General features: G+C 47.6%; 1 protein-coding gene across 5 annotated transcripts in view; it reads right to left on the bottom strand.

Annotated features, from left to right (window-relative positions):
- Positions 1–25198, bottom strand: part of CMPK1 (cytidine/uridine monophosphate kinase 1) — an 87930-nt gene that overhangs the window by 41746 nt on the left and 20986 nt on the right. For all 5 annotated transcript variants that reach the window (XM_053949997.1, XM_053949999.1, XM_053949996.1 and 2 more), the window contains exon 6: positions 10488–10615. In XM_053949997.1, the coding sequence (XP_053805972.1) occupies positions 10488–10615 (128 nt within the window). The remainder of the gene's footprint in view (positions 1–10487; positions 10616–25198) is intronic.

Genomic DNA, 25198 nt, shown 5'->3' on the forward strand with positions numbered 1-25198 from the left:
CTGAGGGGCTGCTGGCTGTTTGAGCAGCACCAAAAACCTGTGAGCTTCCACACTGTGCTCACCCATTGCTCCTGAGAGTCACCTCGAAGCCAAATGCCTGCCCAAGGAGCCCCTGGCCCAGAGCAGAGAAGGAAGCCACTGCTTAAGGGTGGGCTGGACAAGCCAGGGGAAACTTTTATAACCAGCTCACAGCTTTAGGTATAGCCATGTGTCCATGTCCTGGGGACACAGATGGAAAAGTACCATGAATGCAGTGGCAGATCCCTTCATATGTCCCGGTGGAGTAAAACTTGAAGTCTTCAACTTTACAACTTGTGTGAAAGTATTTCCAAGAGCAGAGCACAATGAAAGGGTTTTTCCACAGAGGTAAGCAGGTGAGCTTGACCAGGTCCTATCATCCTCCTACCTTTCTTTTTTGAGCTAAAAAGCCACCCAACCTTTTGGAGAAGAGTCTTCAGCCCTTTCCTTTAAGCATTTGCTAGTGGTTTTAAATTCACCATCCAGGTTATCTCCCACCATTGCTTATTCCCCTTCTTCTGCCTGTGTGTGGTTTTGTTTGTGCTTTATTTTTCCTGCAGATATTTGTGGCTCTTATTCCACTCTCAGGCAGGGAATTGTGGGTCCAGTCCTGATTTGACATGGACCAGTGCTGTTTCAGCTAACTGCCTCAGTCTCCACTCTGCCAAATGAGGATAATGGGAATATTGGTGCTGGCTGGAGGACAGAGAGCAGGTGAAAAAGGGTGAAGGGTGCCTTTCTCCAGACACAGATCTTCAGGGAGGAAAACAAATGAAAGGCATGGCTGGGACCATTCACTCACTTCATGAGAGCCAAAGGAAAAAGAATGGAATGTCCATATTTCTCCTGAAGTGCACATTTAAATCAAGCAAGTATCTGAATGGAGGTGGTTAATTCCAGCCAGAGGATCTGACTTTTCCACTCACTGGAGAGGGCGGCAGGAGAGATCTCCAAGAAAGGAGTCACTAAAGATCACTCCAGACTGCACAAAGGAAGTTACCCACCTGGGGGAGATGGAAAGCTTCAGGATTGCCAACATTAGCTGGTGAGATTTTCATGTTGATGCAAGGATTTTAATGCATTCTGATCAGGCAAGAATGGGTTTGGGAGGGAAAAGGGTTATGGGGTGCAAAAGGGGAACAGCTTTTCTCAATCATATCAAACAGCCCTTATTTATCACTCACTATCTCCCACTTGTTTGTTTTGGTTTTTTATTTAATTTTTTGGTTTTGGGGTTTATTTTTGTGGGGATTTTTTGTTGTTTTCATTTTGGTTTTGTGGTGTTGTTTTTTTTTTTTTTGTGTTGGTTTTTTGTTGTTGTTGTTGTTTTTGTTTTGTTTTTATTAACAACTGAAAATGAGTTGAAAAAGAAAACCCACGAGTATGGCTGGATCTGGAGCTGTCTGCACTTGAGATCAGATCTAGCAAAGGAAGGGACATCTCATCTGGACAATGGGCTATGAAGAGCCAACTGCTTTAAGTGTTTATAGTCCCAGGCCCTGATCTCATGTCATTTTACACACAGAGGGAGAAGCCCTGGCCCCATCTGGGGCTGTGGGCCAGTTCAGACTCCAGCTGGTGAGTAGTTACTTTAAAGCTGATGGGACCATTCAAACAGCTCTCAACTTAAGTGTGTTAAGACCCAGATGTCAAAATAGCTTTGACAGACGGATAAAACAGCAGGACAGAGGTAGGCAGGAGCACACAGGCAGGAAGCTGTGTTTTACCATGGAGTAAGGAAGGCCAGAACACACAGACTCTGATTCCCACATATGCTTTCTCACTCAGGGTGCTCTTTGGCCCAGATCAATTATTAAAAAGTGGAAGAAAATAATGAAAGTGACTACCAAACAAACGTAATCCGGAACTCTCTTTAAAATGAGGTGATGATGAGAAGGGAATAAATCACGTTTACTAAGCAAGTGTAAGTTTTGCCAGCATCTGCTGCCTTCTGCATCAGTTCATCCTGAGTACACAGAGAGTTTTCAACCTCCAGCTCCTGAACTGTTTTGCACTGGAGCTGCGGCCTCCTCTAGAAATGTTGTACACACAAATCACTTTATAGTGCAGGTGAACTTGCTTCACTGCAGAGGAATGGGGCTGTGCACCCTCAGCCAGATTCTGTTTTAAGCCCCCCACGCACCCAGGCAGGAATTGCTACTGTAGTACCCAGGCCACATGTCCAAGCTACACTTGGCAGTCACGTGGGTTAGAAAAATGTGTGGTGTTTTCCCCCAAAACAAAACAATCTTCTGTTAAACCACAGGCAGCATGTGAGTACCTGGGTGAAAGTTTTGTGATCTTTAATGCAGCCATGCTGACAGACTAGTGGCTTTGCCCTGTCCTGAGTAAAACAGTTGCCTGGATGTCTGCACAGGGCACAGATGCATTTGGATCATCCCTCTTTCCAGAACCCTCCAATTACCTGTGAACCTATAATCTGTTTCTCAGTCCCCCTGGGATGTGCAGGGAAAAAAAGGGAGTGCAAGCCCTGAAAGCAAGGACTTCTCTGCTTTTTCTCCCTAGAAATCCCACAGTGAACAATCCAAGGCACCCTCCAACCTCAGAGCCAGCAGTGGCCCCTAAGGGATGCTTCAATGACACAAAACCTGCTGTTGGTGCTCTTAGGATGGCTCTGAATTACCCCATCACTCACCAACAACCAAATGTTCAGGTACTTCCTTGGCTGAAAGCTGGAGGAGCAGCACTGCCCTGACATAACACTCGAGTCCATTCCCAGCCCTTGTGTATCCATGTCTGAATCCACCCATGCTTCCAATTCCCAGATGGAGACCCCTGAAAGCCTTGAGACAGCCTTCCTCCACAGGTGCTCAGTGCAGTGGGAAGGCCTTGCCACCAGAAGGTGAATCACACTGCCCACAGAATCATGGACTGGGTCAGGCTGGAAGGGACCACTGTGGTCATCTGGTCCCACCTCCCTGCCCAAGCAGAAGCATTCCGGAGCGCAGGATTACATCCAGACAGTTCTTGAATATCTCCAGTGAGGGAGACTTCACACCTTCTCTGGGCAACCTGTTCTGGTGCTCAGTCACTCACACAGTGAAGAAGTTCTTCCTCATTTTCAGGTGGAATTCCCTGTGCATCATTTTCTGCTCCTTGTCTCTTGTTCTATTTCAGGCAGCACCAAGGAGAGCCATGTAAGAGCTCAGCACATTTGCATAAGGTGATGAGGCTCGGGAGTGTGTGAGAAATCCCCTCCTCCTGGGACATTTCCCTCACGGGGTGCCACTCTCAGGGGAGGAAGATCTGATGGAGAACAGCAGTGAGGGCAAACAGCAGACCTGGAGGATCCACTGTGTGGCTTGTGACCACAGCACATGTCCAGGAGCAGGGCCACCATGCTGCTCAGGACCAGCAGCCACACCAAAACCAGCCCAGGACACCAGGCAATGGCAGGGGTCAAAGAAGCCACGAAATAAACACCCTTCCTGAGCTATTCCATTTCTTCAAGATGCAGGAAGCTGATAACCAAAGCAAATAAATTCTTCATGAGAACTCACTCTGAGTCACTTATGTATTTGTAAGCAACTGTGCAGTAAGGTCCAGACCAAATAATTTCTTCCCAAAAAGTATAAGTAAAAGCATGTACAAAAACTGTGGAACAGCAGGGAAAAATTCTAGATAAAGAAACTTTTGAAGTATTCTGCACCTTTTTGGGCAAGTTTTGGGTTTTTCCCACTACAACCTGTCCAGATTTTCTTCTCCAAGATCATTCTGATGTAATATTTTTAAGATTCCTTTTATTCCTATAGAAAAAGGTCCAGATTTTCTTCTCCAAGATCATTCTGATGTAATATTTTTAAGTTTCCTTTTATTCCTATAGAAAAAAGGGGCACAGGACGGAAAAAATTTTTTTTTTTTTTTTTTTTTTGTTTTCTGTTTATCAAAAATAATGTTCCTAATAGAAGCATATTCTTGTTTAAATTTGAAAGAAAACATAAAATATTACAAAGGACTTCAGCTGTTGAAACCCTTGGGGGATAAATTTTGGTATGGAGTTTTGGCAATTTCACTTCTATAAACTTTGTTGCTTTTTTCGCTCAAGACAAGCCTCAATATTTGAGATGAATAAATATTGAATTTTCCCTCTTCCTGGATCAATATACTCCTTAAATTTCTGCCCCAGATCCATACCTCATGGCCAGAACCCAAGCCTAAGAGAAGACCACACACAAGGGCCAGGCTGAGCTGCTCCTCTCCCTGGTTTCTCAGCTGTCCTGCCTGCTGGCTTCAAGACACTGAGAAGAGCAAAGTGTGGGTCATGCATGGGGTTAGTAAATAATATTTAATTATTTGGCTTTATAAAACAATATTAAGTACTATAGAAACCCAAAGGGGTTTCATCAATGTGATACAGCTACGGCATTTGTCAAAAAAACTCTTGGTGAACCTGCCCTACCAACCTGTGGTTTCAAGAAGGGCACAAATCCATCTCAGGATCACAAGAATGGATGGAATCTGGCAGGAAAACTTAGCCTGTACAGGGCTAAGTGCAGCAGGAGTGTTTTGTGCATTGCCACACTATTTCCCTCTCCCTGATCCTATGCATTATCCCAAACCTTCCCCACACCAGGAAGTTCTGCCTCTTCCCAGTGCTTCCTGGCTGCCATGTGAAAGGCTTTCCTGCTGCCCAAACCCTGTCCCCACCCAGCTCCCCAAGCCTGCTGAGGCTCGGGTTTGTCAATGAAATCAAGGAACTGATGCCCAGCTGCCCCACTTGCTGCACACCAGAGCTCCCAGGCAAGGACTCCAGTGCAAAACTTTCCCTTTTCCTTGATGATTTGCTATTCCCTTTTAACTACCAGACCAGTTAGCTGCAAGCCTGGGCAAATGGTTAAAATCCCACTTTGCTGTCTCACTATCTGCTCTCTTTTTCCTCTGTTTAATGCTCCTGCCAGCAGTGATTTCATTGACTCCAACCATAATAGCCTCTTCCCTCCCCTCAGGCCAGGAGCACACCTCTGTCATGAACAATTTCCCTCCTGTCTCGTACCTTCAGCCTGATCTGCCTGCAGCCCAACCTGCAGGTTGTTTTCCTTCTCACCACTTACACGTGCTTTTGAAACAAAGACTCCCAAATCCCCCCAGCCCAGGCAGGCACCTCTGGGAAGCCCCTGCTGGTAGTGCAGGGGGAACGCTGATCTCAGCAGGAGGGACAGGGCACCCCACGAGCTGCTGGGACCAGGTGAAGGGAGGCTGTGTAGGAAACAGGGTCTCATGAAGTGGTGGGGATGGAGCAGGACACAGAGATGGAGCCATGAGATGGTGATCAGAGGGGAAGAAGAACAAAGATCTTTACACCTGTCCACTGCCCAGCCCTTTAGTCCCAAATGGAAAGAGCTCACCACTGGTCTGTGTTGGTGGAGAAGCTGGCTGAGGTTGTGACAACCTTATCTACCTTTAAGGCCACTCCACAAATGACCAAAATTTAAGATTCTGTGCAACAACTTCAAAGTGTATGCAAAAGTGGTACAGGAAAAGAGTCTCCAGCAATGACAGACTGGTGTTCACCACATCATTTCCTAGTGAGAAGGGAGAGAGGTGATTCAGACTGAAATCAGACTGGACAAGTATGAATCACAGCATTTGCCTCCCATTCCTTCCAGCCAAAACCATCCCTGCCTGTTGCTGCTTGGGGCTGGGAGAATCAATACAGGCATTTCTTTAATTTGGGGGTGCACAGAAGTTTAGTTAATTCATTTCCATCTGCCACTGCTGAAGTGCTGTGGACACCGAGTCCTCCAGCTGAAATGGGAATCTCTGTCTCACAGGCAGTATTTGATGCAGGGAGGCAGCAGCATCCAGGCAGTGGTTTCAGGGTCCATTTAGAAGGTTAGCAAGAGGCCAACTCCATCTGGTAGTGCCTCCCTGAGTATAAACAATGAGGGAGCTGGCTTTGGGCTTGAAACCTGGCTCAGATCCTGGTTACCCAAGAGGATAGGTGCAAAACCAGACACTGACCTCCCTCATCAGCTGAGCAGGAACCAGAGCTCTGTTTTCACATCATCTCAGCCTCAAGGAGGGCCATTGAGCAAGGATTGGAGACCTCAGGACATCAGAAACAAGAACCCTTCTTTAAAAGATGTCCAGTACAGTATGCCCTTGGGGAAAGGTCAGAAATTATTTTGCCCATTTCTTAATGCAAGTAGAGCATGAAGGACTGACTCATCTGAAGCAAGGCAGCAACATCATCACAACCACCATCCAAATACTCTCAGAACAAAAAAATCTTACATCTACTTTGCAGATGCAAAGTATCTCTGGAAGCTTTTCCCCCATACACAGTGTTATTTATATATTGCATACATTTAGTTTTTGTTTGCATGAAAAAGATTTTCCCTTTCCCTACACACCCTTCTTTGGAAGACGATCTCAAGATTATTGTATGGAATATTATCCATTTTCTTTACACCAAACTTGGAGTGTACAAACTTGGCACAAATTTTCTTGCCTGGTGTTTTTCTCAGCAGGCATGGCAAATCTTTGTAGACCTAAAAGATTAAAAAGGGGCAGCTTGTCCCCCACCTCACAGGGAGGGAAACTGAAGCAGAGGGAGACAGAGGAAACCTGAACCAAATCTCAGACCAGGTCAAAGGGGAAAAAAATATAGAATCTGGTCATCATTTTTCCAGCATAAAGAGTCTGGGAGAGGTTACTAAAAGTTAGAAATCCAGCTGCCATCCAAGCCAACAAGAACTGGGCACTTACATCATGCCATAAAGTTCCTAAAGAAAAATTAAAAATAATCAGTGACAAAAGGAGTCCTAAGAGGCCCAAACACATTTGGGTGGAGTGGAAGTCAAAAGAACTGTCTCAAGTCCCAGGTGAGCAGCACAGAGGTATTTGAGATATGTACTTATCCACTGGGATAATGAGTTATGAGGTGCCAGTTACGGGATGCCATCAGCATGGCAGATCCCACCAGATGATTCAGCAGCTTCCACCACAGAATTTGGTGTTGCAAACAGGTCCTAATGGCTTTGCCATGTAGCCCCACAAAATCCAGAGGCTGGTGTCTGCTGGCTTGTTCTTCCACTGCTTAGCCCACCCCTAAGGAAAAGGGACTCAGATACAGCTTTCAGCCATTAACATAGTCCCAGAGGATAAAAGATAAGCAGAGAATGGAAAGCTGCTTCAGCAGTGGGGGTCTGTGCTGTAAATGTCCCATGAGACCAAGGTTGGCCTTCTTCCCAGGGCTGCCAACCCTTGTGTTTTCATCACAGATTTCTCAGAGTGGAAAGGATTTGCCCCCATTTAATTGTTTTGGTTTCTTTACTCCGTACACAACTGAGGATTGTAAAGGATAACCTGAAAACTGTGGGTTTTTGTGCACACCCCAGAGGCCAAAGGAAGATTGTCTGTTTCTGATGGTGGCAAGAGCTGGCAGATGGAGTAAAATGCTCTCTTTTCTCTTAATCCAGTCTCCAGAAATTGGCTGGCCTAAGAGCTAAAGTTGAGGTGCCTCAGGTCCCCCATCATCAGCTCCATCATGGGCACACCCCACTGCTGAGCAGACCCCAGAGAAGGGGTGTCAGCACTGGCTGGACAATGGTCCTTGGCCTCTGGAGATGGGAAGTCACTTTTTCCTCACAGACCAAACAAGAACCTCCCCAGGGAGCAAATCAGTGCACATGCCCTCCATCAGCAGGAGCCATTGCCAGCTGCTGTCATGGGGCCACCAGCCAAGAGCTGGGCTTGGGATCACCACATCAAAATCCATTAACCTAATTATTGCTTGTGTTCCCAGGTGGGTGGAGAGGGTCTGCAGCAAGGAGAACAAACATGCCACAGCAGCAGGAGGCACCTCTGCACAGCAGGTGCCAGGACTTGCAAGGAGGCTCTGCCTCTTCCCTTTTTCCCCAACACACACTCAAATTACAAACCTGCCAGCCCCTTGCTCAGCAAATGCCTCATTCTGCAAACAGAAACTCGACGCCCCAGAAGGTCTCACAGGCCTTGTTCAGGTTGATGCTTGTGAAGAAACTCCCTTATTCTTACCCATTCCAGGGAAAAAAACAGTGGCAACAGCAGCCACAGGTTAAGCCTGCCATGGGATGCTCTGTGCAGGATCCAGAGCTCAGCCCTGCACATACTCCAAAGGGACAGGAACAGAGCAGCCTGGTGTCCTTGACCACCTTCAGAGCATCACTGCTCAAATATCCCTGCACAGGAGGATACAACAGCAATTTCTCCCCAGTGGCCTACACTGGATGTCCCCACAGCAGATGTCATCACAGGCAGGGTGATTCCCATGGGCTCAGTGAGACAGAGCAGAGTACGTCCCACCTCTCTTCTGACTCAGACCGAATGTCTTCCAGATACTCCACAGAGCAACCAAAATCCCAAACGGAAAGGCGGGACCAGAAGGGCACCAGAAGGGCACCAGAAGGGCTAGAACAACCAGTTTACACATGGGGCAAGGGTGGAACAGGCTAGTTTCCACCTTCTGGTTGGGCTAGGGGAGATTTCAGGTGGGTTTAACAGCTCTGAGCAGTTCTTTGGTCTGTTGGCTTCAATAAAAGAATCAGACCAGCGCTGAGCACGTCCAACACCCTTCCTCCTGGCCAGCATGGATGCAAAGTCATCATTCCCCTTATGTATCTGGGGAACTCCCCAGCAGACCATTTAAGCATCAGGGCAGAAAAGATTCTTGGGATGTAGGAAACCAATATGTGGTCATTTCTCCTGTGGGACATCTTTGCATAATTGCACTGAAAAAACCACTCTACCAGCAGATAGCTCCTGGCCATGGCTCAGTTACTTCGAGATGAGGAGTCAGTAACACCAAAGGCTGGATTTACAACATAGAACAACATATCTGCTCCCACCTCCCCCCGTACCCCATACTGAGAGCAGAGATAATGTTCACCACCTCAGAGGTGTGTACAAGGGTTATCTCATTAACCTGCCCGTCTAAAACAGCACATGGAGATGCCTGATGTCAGCACTCTTTATTGAATCACACCCAAACTCCTGGGCCAGGACTCTGGGAAGCAACAGGAAAGCACAGCAAGGTACCACTGCCAGCCTACACTAACAGCAGCAGAGCAGAGAGCAGCAGTCACATCCCCACTGGCCCTGGGCTTCACGTGTCACTGATTGACTCAAGTTTTAATTATGCCCCAATATCTCCATGTCTCCCAAAACACAAAGCTTTCAGCCAGGCAGTTCCTGCCAGCCGAAATTTCATAAAGAGCAGCGAGTGACTAAGACAGCCCAACCTTCAAGTCAGATGCTAACAGCTTTGGACAAGTGTGGGATTTTTACACCCCTATCTGCAGGAAAATCTGATGTTTAGTGCCCTGACTGTGAGCAGGTCACTCTTAAACCCCTGAACATCCCAGGCAAAAAAAAAAAAAAAAAAAAAAAAAAAAAAAAAAAAAAAAAAAGAAAAAAAAAAAGCGCCGGAGGGGAATTGTACTGGCTCTAATCCCTTCTGCCATTCTGCATATTCATGGAACATTGTCATAACACATCAGCAGGACAAAAGGTCTGTCGGCACCTCCTCCTCATTCCTTTGATAAACCACGAGACAAATGCTGAGTAAACACTTGGAATCCATTCACTGCACTATTCTCATCGGGATGAGAAAGGGCTCCTCTTTCTTGCAGGCCCAGAGCTGCTCAGCCTAATAAAGTACGGCCCACGGCCCGTGAAAAGAGAGGCCTATGGATGATGAAAACATGGATTATCTCATTTCACCCTCCTTGTATCAGACCCTGCTCACATTCTGAGTGCACTTGGTCTGACACGCAATTACACACACAAAAAAAAAAAAAAAAAAAAATTTAAAAAGAAAAAAAGCCAAGTGAAGGGGGTGTTTAACAAGTGGGGAGAACTGTACATGAAATTTCACAGATGACCTTTTCCTAGTGGGAAAGTAATTTGTTTCTGTCCCAGCCACCACCAAGAGCTCTCATTGGTATCATCATTCCCCTGAATATTGCAGTGGGTGGAAGAGACAATACTGAGGCCAAGGCTTTGCAGGTCACTATGGCCCGATTCGTGCTGGCACTGAGCACCCCAGGAATGGCCCCCTGGCCATGCTGCTGCCCCAGCTCTCTGCCTGGCAGTGGGAGCAGGCAAAGAGCTCCATTCTCCTCACACAACTGGAAACCAAGAGGTCAGACAAGCACCTGGAAAAGAAGGAATAACTTCTGTGCCCAAGGAGGGATAAAAGCACCTTGGTGCTTCAGGATCTGCAGGTGAGAACCACAATGCCAGCCAAGCAGGTTGGGGTGTAGGATCTCCTGGGGGGAAAGTCAAACTCCAGTCTGGAACCCCTTCAGTCAGGCTTGAACCCCACCAGACTCAAGAGCAGGCTGGTGAGGCTGGGAGGAGCACAGCAACTTCAGCTTCCTTCACACCCCATGGTAGGCAGAGAGACCAGAGACACATTACCCAATAACTAATAATAGCCCTAAAATCAGCATTAAAATCCTCTTTACCTTTCGGCATTCGGTGACTTGACCCAGTTATGCAGGACGTAGATGACCAAAGTTGACCCCAAGTGCTTGCCAACACCTACAGCCACCGCCTCTGTTGCCCAGGTTTCTGGAGGCTGAGCTAAAAAAGCCTGCAATAAAACAAAGAAAATAATATAATAACCCAAAACAGGGCAAGGAACTGGTTCTTTTGAAAGCAATCATCTGAAATAAATATTTTCCATTTTAAAATGATCCTTTATTTAAGAATATGAGCAATTTTCAAAGGGAAAATAAAATTCAGAGATGGTACATGGGGAGCAAGCACACTTAGTGCAATTGTGCCCATAATGAAAAACAAGACATAGTTATGAATTACTGCCAAATTATGAAGAAACAATAAATAGACTGCTGATTAACTAGGGTCTCTTTGTTAAATAAATGGCTCATAATCCTGTTCACTAACTGCAGAATGAGTATGTAAATAGTGTATTCAATGCTTTTGTCTCTGGAAAATCCTTAGGTTCACCCTTTAAGTTTCAAACAGCCAGCAAAAAGCATAAGCAGTTGTTCCTCGACCTGGCACATTAGCCGTGAACGTCGCTATTCAAATATTTGCGTTTTACAAGGTGTTTGTTACAAAACCTCCCGGAGAACTCACGGCAGTCTCCAGGCGCTCGCTTCAGCCCTGGCCAGGCAGGCGATGCCGCTCATTTGTTTTCCCTGAGAGGGAGACTCCTCTCCCCAAGCAACCGAGAAGCAAAAGCAAGTGTGAAACTTGCAGGGCTTCCAAGAGGCTGCTTGCTCTAAGCCCGAAAGCAGTGTCTGGGCTAAACTGCACTCGCTCGTGTGACAGCCACATTTCTGTGTCCCGGGGTGGGTGACAAGCAGGCTGCTGCCTGCCACCTACAAACACCTACACCTGACCTGCAGAGCAGTAGTTCTTCGTTAAAATATTGGGCTAATGCAATGATTTCCTTTTTTTTAGATCATGCTTTTATTTCCTCAGTTGCTGCACTATTAAAAAAAATAAATAAATTCAGCAATGCTGTTAAACCCAGATCCTCTGAGATTACTCAGGCGCATAACTCCCATTCACACTCAAATGATCTCAGGCGTCTTTGGGATATGAGCCTCAGAGAACTCATCACTTGGTATTTCTCAGGGACACAAGTCTCCAGGCAGTTTCTCTACCTGCCCAGGAGCAGCTCAGCCTGCAGGGCTTTGGGGCTCTGAACTCAATCCCATGGGATAAACACTGGTTCTGAGCATGCAAGGATGCTGAGCAGTCTCCCTCTGCTCATGCAGCCACAGGTACCAGACACCCTCAGCTCCCTTCTCCACAAGTTGGGACCAAGCTGGGGGACAGGTCAGTTTTGAAGGGGAGCAGAAACAACCCTGAGCCTGTTCTGGGCAGGCTCCCAGAGACTCTCCTATGCTTTGCACCAGGTCCCATGGTGTCTGCACGGTTCCCCAGGGCTGGGATGTGGGCAGCTGTGCTACAAACAAGGCTTACTTAAGCCCGACCCAGGGATGCTCTGTCCTTTGCAGAGTAGGAGGATTCATACATCTCATTCCAACCCGTTGACTTTTAGGGCTGACTCTGATACCCCTGAGAGTTTCTGGGTACTGGGGAAGGGCCAGAATTTGGCCCCAAAGATTGACGGGGAGTTCTTCCATCGATTTCTGTAGAAAGAGCTTTGGTACTTATGGCATCCTGTCAGCAGCACTCAGGTTAGAGCATCCAGCCTTAAATCGACAACGTTCCTCTCCAAACCCAATAAGTAATTGTGGGATTCGCTAATAGGGCTTGTCAAAATCAATTGGGGTTAAACACCTTTAGCTACAATAACAGTCATCTGACCCCGGGCTCCAGAAACCACGGGCTCAGAGCAACCCCGAGGGGTTATTCCTGGCTTCCCATTGCTTTGAGACAGATAAAAGAGCAGACTGTGCAGAGCTGGGTAATCCGTTCAGCCCATCCCAGCCATGCACTGAAGTGACAGCTCCCAGAGTTTCTGCAGAGCTGGCTCCTCCTGGGAACTGTGTGTGCAGGGACCAATTTGTTCAACAAAACCTGGGCAACCAGAGTTTTCTTAAATTCAATTGCCTGAAGGAGAAGGCAAATAGCATTTAAGCAGAGGAAAGTGCATTAAAACCACATCTTTGATACAATGGCTGATACACCCCATGCTGCCAACGCCTGAAATGATAATATTTTTTTTCTTAAATAAATAGCTCAGCAGTAGGATCCCAGCCTCCCCCAGCACAGGGAGGCTTCACGCTGCAGCAGCCACATTTCCAGCCCTCCAGGCCAAACTGCTGCAATGCTTCCCCTCTTTGCTGGACTTGTTACTGAGGGTGGAATGATTCAGGAGGGACCAACAGTAGTGCTCGTGCTGTGCCGAGGACCCACACATCCAGAGGGCACTTTCAGCTGATGTTTCCCTACCAGTTCCCAGGAGCAACATGTAGGAACACCAACTGGTATGGACACCATTCCCAGGTTGATACGAAGGTCCTTTCCTGCTCATGTGAGCTCTCTGCCTTTAGAGACCTGCCAGAACTTGATGCAGAGGAAGGCCAAGGAGGGTGGGTCAGGAAAAGAAATAAATATTCAGGATTTGGGGCACCTGCATAACCCAGTGAGCTTCTTGTTCTTTCTCCAGTTGTGGGATGCACCACCACATCCTACTCCTCCTTGGCAGCTTTTCATCTGTGCCTTCCTCCCTTCTCTACAGGAGAGGTTCCATGGGGACCTGAGACCCTGGGCTAGGCAGCAACAGTGCAGAGGAAAGGGGCACAGCTCTGGTGTGCTGCAGGACAGGAGGCTCCATGGCTGGCTGCTGGCTGTCCCTTAGAGCAGCAGCTGACTTTACACTTGAGCACAACACATGGTATTTGGATAAAGTCAAGCCTATAATGAGGGATTTTTAATTGTCCTATCTGGTCTCAAAATTTTTGTGGAACTGTGAACAGTCAAACAAAAGCATCCCTTGCCTCCACAAACTGCAGAGGAATCTGCTTTAAAGCCTTCCTCCCTGAAGACTTCAGTTTCTGCTGCTTATGGGGAATCCTGCCAAGGTTGTCTTCTCTCACACTAGACAGGCATTTTACCTTCTTACCTTGGCTGGGGACCAAAAATCCAATGCCAAGGTGGAAACATGCAATACAGTGAGCAAACAATTACCCCAACATTCCCAAACAAGCATGTGTGAGGGGAGAGGGAGGGCTGAGGTGAAACCTGAGCAGAAGAAATGCAGGAGGTGACAGCAGGGAATACAAACAGGTAAAATGGGAAGGATATAACTAAATAAAATGCTCCCACAACACCAGGGAAGGGTTCCATCTGCAAGGGATGTCACACCATGGACATCTGTGCTGTTACCAGATTTCCCCCAAGCCACTCTCTGCCATGAGCCCAACCCCATCCAGCAGAGACCAGATGTGGGATGCCAGCACATGAGACCCTCACTCTTGAAAAGTTATTATGGTAGGAGGAAAAGAAACTTGCCAGAGGAATCTGAAAAGGAGGGATTGATGTGATTCATCATAAAAAGGAGCAGAGGGAACCCTGGAGAATCTCAGCAGTGAAGGTGCCTGCCTGACCCCAGGGAACCACAATGCTCTGTGCTCTTGGGGGGTGGGACACAGCCAGGACCACCCAGACACTCATTCACACACTAAGGGCTGTAGTTGCCTGCAAGCCCAATGAAATAACTTTTAAAAATTTAAATCCCAAGATGTCCCTGCACCCAGAATCATCTTGGCTGCACCTGGAGTCGCTGCAGGAGGGCTGTACCACCTGTCCAGAGCACATGTGTGCTGCTGGAAACCAAAGGCTGCAGCCAATCACACACCAGATGGAATCATTCTGCCGGGATGGCTTAGTTCCCCAGGTGACAGCAGCATGGATCAGGCTTCAGGCAGCATCCCTTGGATGCTCCTGGATGTGTAGACAGGGGCAGACAGGGCAGAGCACCATCCACAGGGTGCTCCTCTTCTGCCCATCCTTGGGGTGCAGGAGGAGGGAAGCTCCAGAGCTTGGTCCTCTCCTTCTGGGTCTGCACAAGCAAAGATGAGGAGCTGCTGTCCTCAGCTTTTTCCTGAGTCACTACAGCAGGGGAAGTACACCCCTCTGCATGGGAAGGAGGAGCTGGTAGGTACCAGGAAAAGGAGATCCCAGCCACAGCTGGGACAGATGCCAGCTCACACGTGTCATATTTTATAAAACCAAAGTGAGCACACATGGTCCAACGCAGTTGTGGTGCCAGCTGCAAGACACCTTTACAGGAAAAATCAACCTGCACCTTCACCTGGGCTCTGTTTTACCAAAACGCCAAAAATATTAAATGTGAAAGGAAATTCAGCGAGTTGAAGGGCTCTGCATTGCTCCACTCAAAGGAGATTCCACTTTCTAAAGAAAGTCTAAACCAACTGTCATCAGCCAGGGGGCACAGTGTCCCTCAGAGCAGTGGCTGGTGCCACATAGGAGGTATTCAGTCTAAATTAACTCTCCCCCTAATACCTGAGCAAACATTTTCAGCTTGAGACTTAATATCCCTGGACATGTCTGCTGTCTCCCAGGTGAATCCCCAGATAAACAAGGTCAGCTCAGCCCTAATGCGGCTGTAAAAAGCTGTCAGTCAGCCCAGGAGATCTGGTTGCAAGGTCAAACCAGTTCTGAAGGTTGCTGGGGCCAAACCTGGCCTGTCACTCATTTTAAGTGCAGGAAGGTTTGTTTTTTCATTACCATGTCGGGTATCCCAAATTTAGGATTAGCTGTTGGCCGCCACAACATTGTACTTTCAAAAAAAAAAGAAAAAAAAAATAAACACAAGCACACACACATCCCTGGCCCTAAATAAATCTGTGTGCTGAGCCTGCCTGCAGCTGGGAGGTGAAAAGAAACCTGTCCTTCAGGAAAAGGGAAAGGGGATTTTCCACACACTGTGACAGTTTCTGGCACAAAGGAACACCCAAAGCACAGAGAAACATCCTTCAGTTAAAATACCCAGTTGAATTACGGCATCTCCACTGCTGAAAAGCCTCTTTGTCCAGCAGATGAGGGGAAAGGCAGAGCACCCTCCATTTCAAGGGGGAACATGTGGAAGCTGCTCCCAGGCCAGCTGCAAGCAGAACAGTTTTGCATGGGATGAGTCCTTGGTGCCATGTAGGAGATGAACACAACATCGTCCCCAATACCTCCAGCTATTTAAGAGAGGGGAGCAGTTTGCATCCTTCCCCTCAGCTGCACATCCCTTGTGACCAGATGAAGCTCTGGGAAAAAGATCCAAACCAAACAAGCTGCCAGAGTCCAATCCAGCCTTGGCTTGGCCCTCCCACTGCCCTTGTGGCCCCAGCAGCACAGCACAGCACTCACAGTCTGGGGGACACGGACCTGGTAATGAGGGAAAAAGCCTCCCTGGTGCTCCCCTACCCACAGCACTGTTTAAGGGGACAAGTAGTCTCTGTGGGGTAGATGTTATGGAAATAATTCCACAGGGAAAGATGTATTAAAGAGCCTCTTAAGGCAACTTGTCCCTTTCAGAAAAGCACCAACCTCTACCATAAAACTTGAGATTTTGCTTCTCACCAGATCCTACATTAATTTGCTTCAGCCCTTCATCTTCTGATGCTTAAAGCATAAGTTCATCCATGGCCAGTTCATTCCTTGCTGGGGGAACCAGCAGGATTCCTGAACAGTCTCCCTTCTCCCCTTGGGTGCTCAGCCATCGTGTTGCTCATGCTTAAATAAGTTTTCCTGCTGCCGCAGGGAGCTGGCTGGGCAGGGATTGTCCAGGACAGCCCAAGGCGTGTGCCAGGGACTCTGCCTGCAGCTGAAGAGGAGGATAATTTTTCAGGCTGTGTCTCAGGAGGGGAGGATGGGGAGCAGGGAACCGGTCCAGCCCCTCAGAAAGAAAAAGCAAAGACAAATAAACTCCTCGCAGGAGGAATTACCAGACTGTGCACAAAGAGGCAAACCTGAAGAGACTTGTGCCAGGAATGCCTGGAGTGAGACAGGCTGATGACTGACAGCAGCACCCTCCCTCTGCAGCAGGCTGTGGCAAAGAGCAGGAGAGGCGAGTTCATCTCAGCACCTGGTGTCTCCACACAGCAGTGGAGGTTCAATGTCTCACTCCTCAGCTTGCATTTTCATGCTCCAGCCATCCATGAAGACTAAGGAACCAGGTGGACTTGGATGTGGTACACAAAGAGAGATATCAACCCTCACCCCCACAACAGTCAGATGCAGCAGAGGTGCCCCAGACTCCACTGAGAACCCAACCAGTGTCCTAAGGGTGGTAGAGGGGGCTCCAGTTGTGCTAGTAAGTATTTATGTAACACATCCATGACTGAGGATTGGCCATCGGGATGATTTATGGAGAGAGATCATCTGCATGATGGAATATTCACATACAACTCTGCAAAGCCCTGGCTCCCAAAGCAGAGCCAGACTGAGAAGTTACCATCCCAAATGCCTGCAGCTCCAGGCTGCAGTTCACTGTCACACCTCCAAAAGAGATTAGTTTTTAACCCAGACCATTTGGGTATCCAGCTAAACTCTCGGCCTTATAAAACACTTACAACCACACAGCCTAAGGGATGGGGAGCTGGGGCATAGCTGGGAGAGCAACTGGGCCAGGAAAAGCTCATTTTCAGCCAAAGTGAGTGAATCATCTAGGACTTCAGCAAAACTGAGTTGACACCATCTGCTGCCCATCCTGGAGCAAACTTCGAAAATTATATCTCATGGTAAAGGAAACCTCCAGAAAGCAAAGACAACAAAAGCCTGTGGAATGCCAAGGGTGATCATCCATCACCTGCAGGGCTATGGCATTTCCCCAAGAATCTTCTCTTCCATGCTGCCCCTCAGAGGGACATCCCACAGCCAGTTAACAATATCCAAAATTGTAATTTTATGTTCTTTCCATTTTCAAGGCACGTTAATTTCAGAACAAAGACACAAGACACTGTCCTTAAACATCCCCAATATTTCAAGTTCAACTTTGTTTCAACATCCCTAAAATTGCGTTTTTCAACAATTAAACAATTCATCTTTTTCAGATCCACTTGGGACCTCATCTAGATACACATTAATCTTCCTGATCTCAAAGCCAAGGAGAAAATAGGCATTTCTTTCCCCTGGTCCTACGAAACAATACTGCCAAAGTCTTTACCACCACTTCCAACCCAGGCCATCAATGCGTTCAGATGCAAGGCTTTCCTCATGTTGCAACTCAACCTAAAATATTTGATTCTCAGTCTCATCCCATTACATCATGCTCTCAAGATCCTAATAACAAAATAAAAAACCAAACAAACCAAACTCAGCCACCTAGTCAAAAATCTGCTTCTTGCTGATGGTCTCAGAGAGGTGTCAGGAGCTGCTGCCTCTGCTGGAGATCAATGCATCCATTGAAGAAGGGGAATGATCCATTCATTCACCCATTCCTTAACCCAGCTCCTCACCGTTTGACCTGCTACACCATCTTGCATGTAGGTGCTGCTCCTTCCTCTTCTTTCCTCACCTCTCCACTCTTCAGGGGTTGCAGCTGAATCAAGATCCCCTCTCCAGCAATTGCTGGAGCTGGTCCTGATATGCTGCAGTGGTAGAGAAGCTTTGGGCCAACACCAGCTCTCTTCCCCTTCCCAAACGATGTCATTCCCATTGTGGAGCAGAGCACTTTGGAAGTTTTCACCACTATCAACAAAGACAACGTACAATGCAACACAAATACTCTCACAGTTTACCAAGCATACGCCTTCCCTTTCTTCCTGCTTTGCCTGCTTGAATTCAGAGATGGCCAATAACTATTAAACACATCAATGTAAATGTTAGTAGATTGCTTCTAATAGGAAACAAAAATGTTTTGAGCAAAGCTAATTGCCGGGAAATAAGGTCGTTCCAATATTTCAGCAGGGGGTTATAAATCTCTTGGTTCCTGCCTCCTTCCAGCATTAAGGTTTTACAGATGTTGCTGTCAGAAAGAGAAGAATGATTTCAGATGCTTGTTTCCACTGTACATTAAAAAAATAAGGGCATAAATGTGTGCAGCAAATTGCTGGGCAAGTTTTCTTTCTACAAGAGAAAAACCACAGAAATCTCAGACAGCAAAACACAGAAAATCTGCATTGGGACTCCTAAAATCTTATAATGATACAAAATGCTCAACACACTGACAACTGGCAAAACTTTAGCACGTAATTCAAGGCAGCCAGTTGCACTGACTGCCAAATTGCTCATTCCAGTCCTCTGCTGCTTTTTTACTCTTCTGCACCACCAAATATTCACTGGAGGGACAAATATTCACACATGGAGGGACCCTCTAGACCCAAAAGAAGAATGTGAACTGTTCCATTTTTTTCCTGAGCTGGAATAGGAGGATGAGAAGAGTCTGAGCAGCTGAAAGAGAGGACAGCTGTTTTCTTGAGGTGCTAGACCTAGACCCAAGCTCAAATGCTAAGAGGGAGGGGAGAAGGAAAAAATCTTATACTGAGTACAAGACGATGATTAGGGAAGAAAGGAGACTTGGTGGCTGTCTCCAAGTTGTCTTGCCAGGGTAGTTCATCATTTGCATGGGAAATATCCATGAATGGGGCTGGCTCAGTTCCTTTCTCCTGGCACAGAGTGGCTGATGAGCTCTTGGGAGCACCCAGACAACTCCAGAACTGGGATGAAGCTCCCTACCCCAGCCCCAAGCTGACACCCCATGGTACGTGCTGTACATGGACACATGGTGTGCTCTCTTAGGAAACTATTCTCCAAGCAAAAAGATCTTGATAATAATAATAAATAAATAAATAAATAAATAAATAAAAAATAAAATAAAGCCCTGAGTTGCACAACCAATTTCCTTCCTGGAAAAACAGGGGAAGCAAGGAGAGGAGTAAAGACAGACCACCACAGACTAGAGGTTAGTCCCTGCAGGAAGGTGCCCATTGAGTTTCTCATCACTGTTTTAATTGGGATAATGTAAGCATTACAGAGGACAATGCTCTGGCTCCTGCTTAGCACCACCACAAGATCTGGGTCACGTCCCCAGTCAAGCAGGTGTCCACACAGTCAGCAGTGCCTGCACCCAGCACCCAAGCCAGGCACCTGCCAAAGGAGGACCTGAGTGGGCTCTGGATGCTCAAATCCAAAACTGCCACCACAAAAGCCAGGGTAGCTGAAGTCCTGATGGGGACATGCATACAAAAGTGCACAGCTTTGCTCAGCTTTAACTCAGTGAGCCAATTTAGCTTTCACAGGTGTCACATCACACATTGCAGTGTGTTAAGGTGACCTTTTTTTCCAGTAAAGCACAATCCACTCATTCTCCTTCAGCTTCACTTCCTTTAACTCCTCGACACCATCCAAAGGAGGGGAGGGCTCTGCATCCCCCATGCCCAGCATCCCCAGTGGTCTCCTTGGGGCTCAGTGGCTTCCCTTTCAAGGCATCAGATTTGCTCCAAACACGTCTGACTCGAGCCAAGAGGCCAGGACCTCTCACGAGAGGCATTTGTGCTGCTTTGTTTTTCCAATTCAGCAGAAACTGTGACTCTGCTGCTAAGAAGCCTGGAGCCCACTCTGAAGACTATGGGCCTGTTCCAGATTTACACTGTTTTTCCCTAAGCTCAGAGATCACCACTGAGCTGTCTCTCATTCTGCTTTTGGCACTTTCTTTCATTTTAAAATGCAATCATACTCCCTCCCCCATAATAAACCAACAAAAAAAAACATATCCAGACAAGGGACCATCCAGTTCAGCTCCTTTAACATTCCCAGGACAGCACTACAACTACTCCAACCGTGGGGGGTTACACTTTGGATATGACTTCCACTAGACACAAGTGGCATTGCTTAAAAAAACAATCCAAGCCAGAAATAACCCACAGGGACAGAAGAACAGAAGTCCAACATCCCTCTTGAATAGAGGGATTCATGCTTCCCCCAGAAACCAGACAACCACCACATATGAAGCAGCAGCTATGTGTCCATCTCAACCCTCTCAGTGCTCACACACAGCTGGACCCCAGGGCCTGTATTCATGTTCTCATTTTCTATCTCATGGTTACTCTACAGGACCCATGAGTGGGGTTATGTTTAGGCCAGCTGGGCCTGGGACTGATACCTGCAGCTGGAAAAGATAAGGATGCTGAGATGGCCCATTTCAGGACCAGCCTGTTAAATCAGAGGTCAGCATGGCATCCCCAGGTGGCAGGTCAGCACCTCCTGAGCTGTGGGTCAGCAAACCCAGTGAGAAGGAGACACCACAGCACCTCCACACAGGACAAGGCCCCAGTCCCGTGCAGGGGGGTGGCACGGATGCCAGGTGTGCACTCCAGGGTGCCCGTTTTGGGAAGGCTCCCCTGCCCTGGCTGTAAATACCAACCCTGAGCCCAGGATCCCAGCGGCTCCCCGCGTTCTTCCAGCAGATGTGCCAAGACAAGCCAGGCTCCGTAATCAGAGGTTTGTTGGTCTCCTGGGACCAGTGAAAGCCCAGGCTGGGGACTGAACCTCTGACTCGAGCGCACAAGCAACCGAGCCCTGCGAGGGCCACAAGCAACTGTGGAATGATTTAGGGGATGATACCTTGAATTTGCCAATTATTTATCTTGTTGATGACTCAGACAAGCAGTTTTACTGTCCAATCCTTAGGGGAAAACATGTGGAACTAATCAGGCTACACCAAAATAAAAAAGAAAAATATCAAATTAACATAAAATAAATTGAACTACGCACACAATACCAAACCTGATTTTTCCTTCCAAATGGGCACTGTATCTGAGATGCTTGCTCTTCTTGCTCATTTATTATTCTTTAGCTTTTAAAGGGCAACACATGGCAGCAGAAGTCATTTTTGCAAGCACAACAGAACATAATCTCTTCACAAAGAAAGGCAATAGCTGTTTATTCAGCAGGCCCCTCCTATTCATGACGATGCCATCTGAAAATAAGAATGTCAATGAAAATAATAATAAACCAAGACATTTTTGTGATTAACTTAGAAAGACACCAATTTCTGTATTAAACCAGCCAATATGAACAAGGTTTTGTGCTAATGGGAGCCAGAGTGTGTTGCCTGTTAATGCAGGCTAAAGAGGAGACAAGATGCTTTGATGCTTTAATGTTGTCTGGGATATTTGGAGGCTTTTACCTTTTGTGCCCCAGAACCTTTGGGAAAGTAACTTCAGCTCCACTAATCAGGAGCTAGATGCTTAGCTCCTACTGTGATCCACATTTTGGGATCTTATAGCATTTGGGACCTGTGATGGGACACAATGATGTCCAGAGCCTGGCCAAGATCTGTGGTATGTTAACCTCTAGTTTCAAACGTATGCATGCAGATAAAAACTAAAAGTTTTCTTTTAAATTACAGATTTTGATGAAATTTCATTTTGGGGGAGGGAGATTCAAGTTACCAACAACATTAAAACAACGTGCTTAGAAACAGAACTGAAAACTGCTGCACCCAGAACCAGAAAGGATACAGAAGAAGTTGAGCCAGCTTAAAGCAGACTCAGCCCAGCCAGCTCCTCCAATGCCTTGCATCCCTCCCCAGCACAGGTGACTCAAATCCCCTCTCCCACCAGCATCCCTAGGATCTCAAGGCTTGACTTTGAGCCTGCCCATTCCACTGCCTCCTCTTTAACACAGCCTCCCAGATAACATCAGTCCTAGGTGATTATGTCCTTCCCAGGCCAGCAAACCAGATTTTCTGAATGACCTGCCCAGATCACTTCTCATCAGCCTCATGCATTGGTCAGTGCCAGAGCTCTTCCTCTACACAAGTCACCAGGTATTTTCCTGGAGCCAGACAGCTTTTCCCTCCTTGTGTTCACTGAAAATTTCACTGCTGGAGCCATTCATTTCACCCACGCTCCGGTGATTTGTGTTCCCACCCCATCATCAGGTCACTCAAACTTGCCCTTCCACTGTTCTCTTCCTGTTTGCCTTCTCTTCTCCACTGCACTTTGACTGACACAGTTAAAGATGGCCCTGTCAAGTAGGCTGTGGTCTGGGGCCAAAAAGGGAAAAGACCACACTCAGCAGGGAAAGGTACCTGCTGTGAGAATTTATTTCATCCCTGTCAAAGAGATTATGTTTCACCTGGGACATATCATCTCCCCATTGAATCAGCCCAATGCTCTCAAGCCAGGCCTCAGCAGAGAACATCCCAATGCATCCCCTAAAGCTTCCTGGCAGCTGCGGGTGCATTTGTTACTCATGATGGGTGTTTCAAGCAGTTTTGTGGTTGTGTTTTCTATCAGGGAGCAGTAGTACCCCAACTTCTGCCTGCCTCACCCACCCCAGAGCCTTCTCTCACCCACGAGGAGAGGGGTGACCCCCAGGGTTCCTCTCACCCACAGAGCATGGGGGGCCTGCAGCCACCCTGAATGTCTGTCATTCCTCCCCTCCCAACCAACAGCTGCCCACTCTGAGACACCACAGTGACCTCCACAACAGGTCTGCAAGCCTTCCCACCGGCCCCACTTTCGCTAAAGCAAACCTTTCATCAGGAATGCTCCTTCACTGGAGTCACAAGGCAGAGGAGACCAGGCAAATACCACAAAGCAAGTGACAGCACAACTTAAAACAGAGCCACAGCCTCATGCAGCATCCCACACTCTTTCCTTTTAGTAAAAAGAAACAATCAGCATTCAGGCTGACTTAAAAGATTGGGAGCTATCATCATCCTGCCCATTTTGGGGAGAAATGCAGAGGGAAAGGGGATTTGGTTTCAGACTAAACTGTGTGCAGCAGGCTTCACATGCCCCAGGTCACATGTGGGAAGCAGCTTCTTTAAAATAATAGGAGGAGAGCTCGGGGCTTTATTTACCTCCAGAAAGGTTTTTGAACTCTTCTGGTGGTGACTTCACCCCCAGGAGCCTCGTGGGAAGCTGGAAATGCCCTAAAGAAGCAGGTTTTGGGGACCAGTGTCTGTGTGTGGGGATGGGGAGAGCAGAGCCCAGGCAGAGGTCTCGTGTCCCCATGGATGCCCACCTGGTGAACCCAGTCCCCAGACAGGGTTTCACACCTACAACACACAGCCCAGCACTCCGCTGGTGCCCTGTCCCCACCCTGCACAAGGCAGGGCCAGGCTGACTGCCAGCAGCAGCAGAATTCCTCCTTTCCACTGAGCCACTAGACACAGCCACGTTCTAATGGACAGCCAATTTCAGGCACACAAAGAACCCACCTCCCCTGCTCATGCCATCACAAGACAAAAGCACAAAGGATTAAGGCCAGGAGTTTGCTGGGGAGCAGAGGGTCTGTCACTGCAGCCAGGCACAGCCACAGCAGCATCTCAGCACTGGGACAAACAGTTCCCATTTGTCTTATGCCGCTCGGGTGTTAAAACCATCTTTCTGCAGCAGAAAAGGGAAAATGGCATCAGCTGTACATGAAACAGAGAACAGGGCTGGTGGGTCGTTTTCCTTCTGCCTCACCTCTGTCACCTGCAGAGGAGGGGTCAGGGTTTACTCACACAGCTCACTTAGCCCATTACTTAGAGCTGGCTCTGACTTAAAACCAGCCAAGAAAAGACCAGCCTCTCAGCATCACACATCCTGCTGATCTGTGGGCAGGGCAGAGCAGGCAGATCTTGCCACAGGTCTGCTAAACCTGTGCAGGGCAGCTCCTCCAGCAAGCAAGGCTCACTGATTTGCTACAGGGGTGTGATAACTCATTTAACCATCAGCATTTCTTTCACTTGTTACCCTTTACTCTTTTTCTCCATTTAAATTTAAAGCCTGCAGTACAGAGACAGCAAGGGAAGTTTTCCCACTGAATAGAGCTAGCCATGCTTCCTTAAAGCTTTCAATACTGGAGTCAGAGGGAGTTGGGTAGGATTTTTTCCCCCTTTAAATAAAGCTTGAAGAGATGATACAGAAATCTGAGTCCACTTAAAAAGAGAAAAAAAAAAAGCAAACCATCTTTCCTACTCCTTGTAGTTACTGGAAAAAAACAAACCAAAAGAAAACAAAGAAAGAAGAAGAAGAAGGAAAAAAAAAAAAAAAAAAAGACAAAAAACAACCCAAACCAAGCTTCAGATGATTTCTAACCGGATTTCATGCTCCCTGAGTGCCTGGCAGGCTTTCCAGTCACGAAGGTTTTGGGGCACCAAAGTCCCTCTCCTTAAGTAACTCCTCAGTTATCAAACTCCTCAGCAACTTGGGAGCTTTGGGGCATTTACTGATGGGGGAAAGGGACCGGGAGCGTGGGAAAGACCTGAGCTTGATAAGGACCTCAGCCTAACGGATCCCAAGGTTTTGGGCTCCAGCGACCACCCTGCCGCCAATAACGCCCTATGAAAGGGAGCTCCTCAGCCAAAAGTCCTTAGCACTGGTCAAAACCACCCCGGCACCCTCCCCTCACACAGCCCAAAGGATAGAGCCACTCTGCCCCCGAGCAAAGGGATTCAGTAACAACCAAACCGAGAGCTCTCACCTCTGCTCCTTCCCCGGATCCCGAAGCTGGGGCTGCAGGACCAGCCCTTCCTTCGCTGTGTGTGAGATCCTGTTAGCAATCCCACACTGACTCCAGGGGAGCAGTAGGAACCCAGTTGGTAAATGCCTGTCCTCACCCGTCTGGGCTGGGTTCGCTCCTGGAACCAATTAGAGCAATTAGCAGCACATCAGCATTTGTGCTAAGGACTCTCACATGTGTGTGTTTGCCAAAGACCTTCCCCATTTCCTCGCTGTCAGCATCTCCTCTGCTGTTTGTGGGAGCTCTCATCTCCCCCTTT

The sequence above is a fragment of the Vidua chalybeata genome, chromosome 9, assembly GCF_026979565.1.
Source record: "Vidua chalybeata isolate OUT-0048 chromosome 9, bVidCha1 merged haplotype, whole genome shotgun sequence".
Classification (NCBI taxonomy): Eukaryota; Metazoa; Chordata; class Aves; order Passeriformes; family Viduidae; genus Vidua; species Vidua chalybeata.